Source organism: Limulus polyphemus, unplaced genomic scaffold (assembly GCF_000517525.1).
Source record: "Limulus polyphemus unplaced genomic scaffold, Limulus_polyphemus-2.1.2 Scaffold4486, whole genome shotgun sequence".
Lineage (NCBI taxonomy): Eukaryota > Metazoa > Arthropoda > Merostomata > Xiphosura > Limulidae > Limulus > Limulus polyphemus.
The window spans coordinates 19,961-21,915 of NW_013670096.1; the positions used below are offsets into that span (position 1 = coordinate 19,961).

Here is a 1,955-nt window from a genome sequence, read left to right on the forward strand (position 1 = left end):
TTGTAAAGTAGCCAATAACTAATGGGTTTTATAGTAAAGTGGCCAATAACTAATAACATGTCAACACAAAAAAATGTTAAAGAAACACCAAAACACTTGTGGAAGATTTAGAATAAAACGTGGTTTCTCTGTTTAGTGCCCCTCCCAGTGGCACAGCGGTATGTCTGCGGACTTACAATGCTAGAAACCGGTTTTCGATATCCGTGGTGGGCAGAGCACAGATAGCCCATTGTGTAGCTTTGTGCTTAATTTTAAACAAATAAACAAACAAACTGTTCAGTGGACACCAGTGGCTCAGCGGTAAGTCTAACTTATAACGCTTAATTTCGGAGTTCGATACTCACGATGGGTAGAGCACAGATAGTACACTGTGTAGCTTTTTGCTAACAACAAAAAGCATCTTAGTTCAACGGTCATCCAATAGAATTAGATGCAAATTCCCTCTCACTTGAAATTTATGATGTTAAAATGTAGGGTTTCGATACCGCGGCTGGAACTGCACATTGTGTAGCTTTGTGCTTATGAACAAACCAACAAATAAAAAGTGAAATAGACAACATAAACACTATTATTAATTCAAACGTCTTGTACCTGATTTCATGGCAGAAAATAAAAGAAAACCACAAGATATTCCACATCTCGCATTATATCCTTTGGATATTATTATTATTATGTTTGTAAAATATGGAGACAGTCTATAGTTAGTGCTTCAAACACCCATATATATAAACAGTTATCAACCAGTAACTTCATATTAGAAATGCATAATGCAATTAAGGACGTTGAATGCCTCTCTCTCTCTCTGTAAGACTTGCTAATGGCTTTTAATAAAATGGCATATCTCTTTAATTTATGATGAACTGACATGCGGGACACGGGATCGAAGCACGTCGCCAAACATACTCGCTCTTTCAACTGTTCTTTGTTAAAGAATAGCCCAAGTATTGGCGTTTGGTTCTACCGCCCCGGTTACTTCCCCAGCGATCGGCAGTTCCTAACTTAGGGACGCCAGCAGATATCCTTAAAAACAATTGCCAAATAATTTATTGGTGGCATCTTGTTTCTTTTCCAATCTTAATTGTTAGTCAAATTATAAAAAATAAGTTATCTTGTTTAAATTATATTTTGTTGTTGTTGTACTCGTTCGAATTGTCTTCTCTAGAACAGTGTTTAATAAACAAACGTTGACTATTTTAATCAGGTGATGTATAAAACCAATAATCCCGGAATAAGGTACGAGTATATGTTACCGTTGAAAGAGAGGTCAACGTTATCACCTCCTAACTTCAGGCCGATTTCTTCAGCTTCCTCTAGTCTTCCAACGTCATTCCCATCGTGGCGTACACCAGGCTCCTTTTCTATGCGTGGAGCTCATCAGGGAAGGGACCAATCTATTATGGCCCTCGAGCCTGGTACCTATAATAAAAACAGAAGACCAAGGACAAGAAACCGACAAGCAAACAGAGAAGATTCTATGACACATCCTTACCTGTATCAGCGTACTTCCACAGGCTTAGAAACTCCATTTGGAAATACTAACAGTCTGAATGTTCGTTATGATATTGGAAAGAAAAATGCCGACGTTTTCGAATGGAAAGTGTCAGGTCTTACAGAATGTTCTGAGTCATGCGGCGGGGGTAAGTTGCTTAGAACCATTAGTTTCTAGGATTCTCAGATAATAGAAAAGAGACATTAAAACAGTAAAAAAAAGATAAACTCATTAATGTTTATACATTATTATGTTTATTATGGCCAGAAAAACACAGGGTTGAGCTAAAACAATGTGAAAAAGATGCTTAGAACAAGGAGTAATTGAGGACAGTAGTAGTCCGTATGCATCTCCGGTTGTATTAGTTCCTAAAAGGACGGAAATTAAGGTTCTGTGTGGATTTTCAGAGAGAGAGAATGTAGTAATTGTCAAAGACATTACCCATTACCTAATATACCAAGTAACC

General features: G+C 37.4%; 1 protein-coding gene across 1 annotated transcript in view; it reads left to right on the forward strand.

The window, feature by feature from the left end:
- LOC106471235 (thrombospondin type-1 domain-containing protein 4-like) overlaps positions 1-1,955 on the forward strand; it is a gene marked incomplete at its 5' end in the record, with an annotated part of 23,421 nt that overhangs the window by 5,936 nt on the left and 15,530 nt on the right. The window contains one exon of the mRNA XM_013931825.2: positions 1,202-1,637. Coding sequence (XP_013787279.1) covers positions 1,202-1,637 — 436 coding nt within the window. The remainder of the gene's footprint in view (positions 1-1,201; positions 1,638-1,955) is intronic.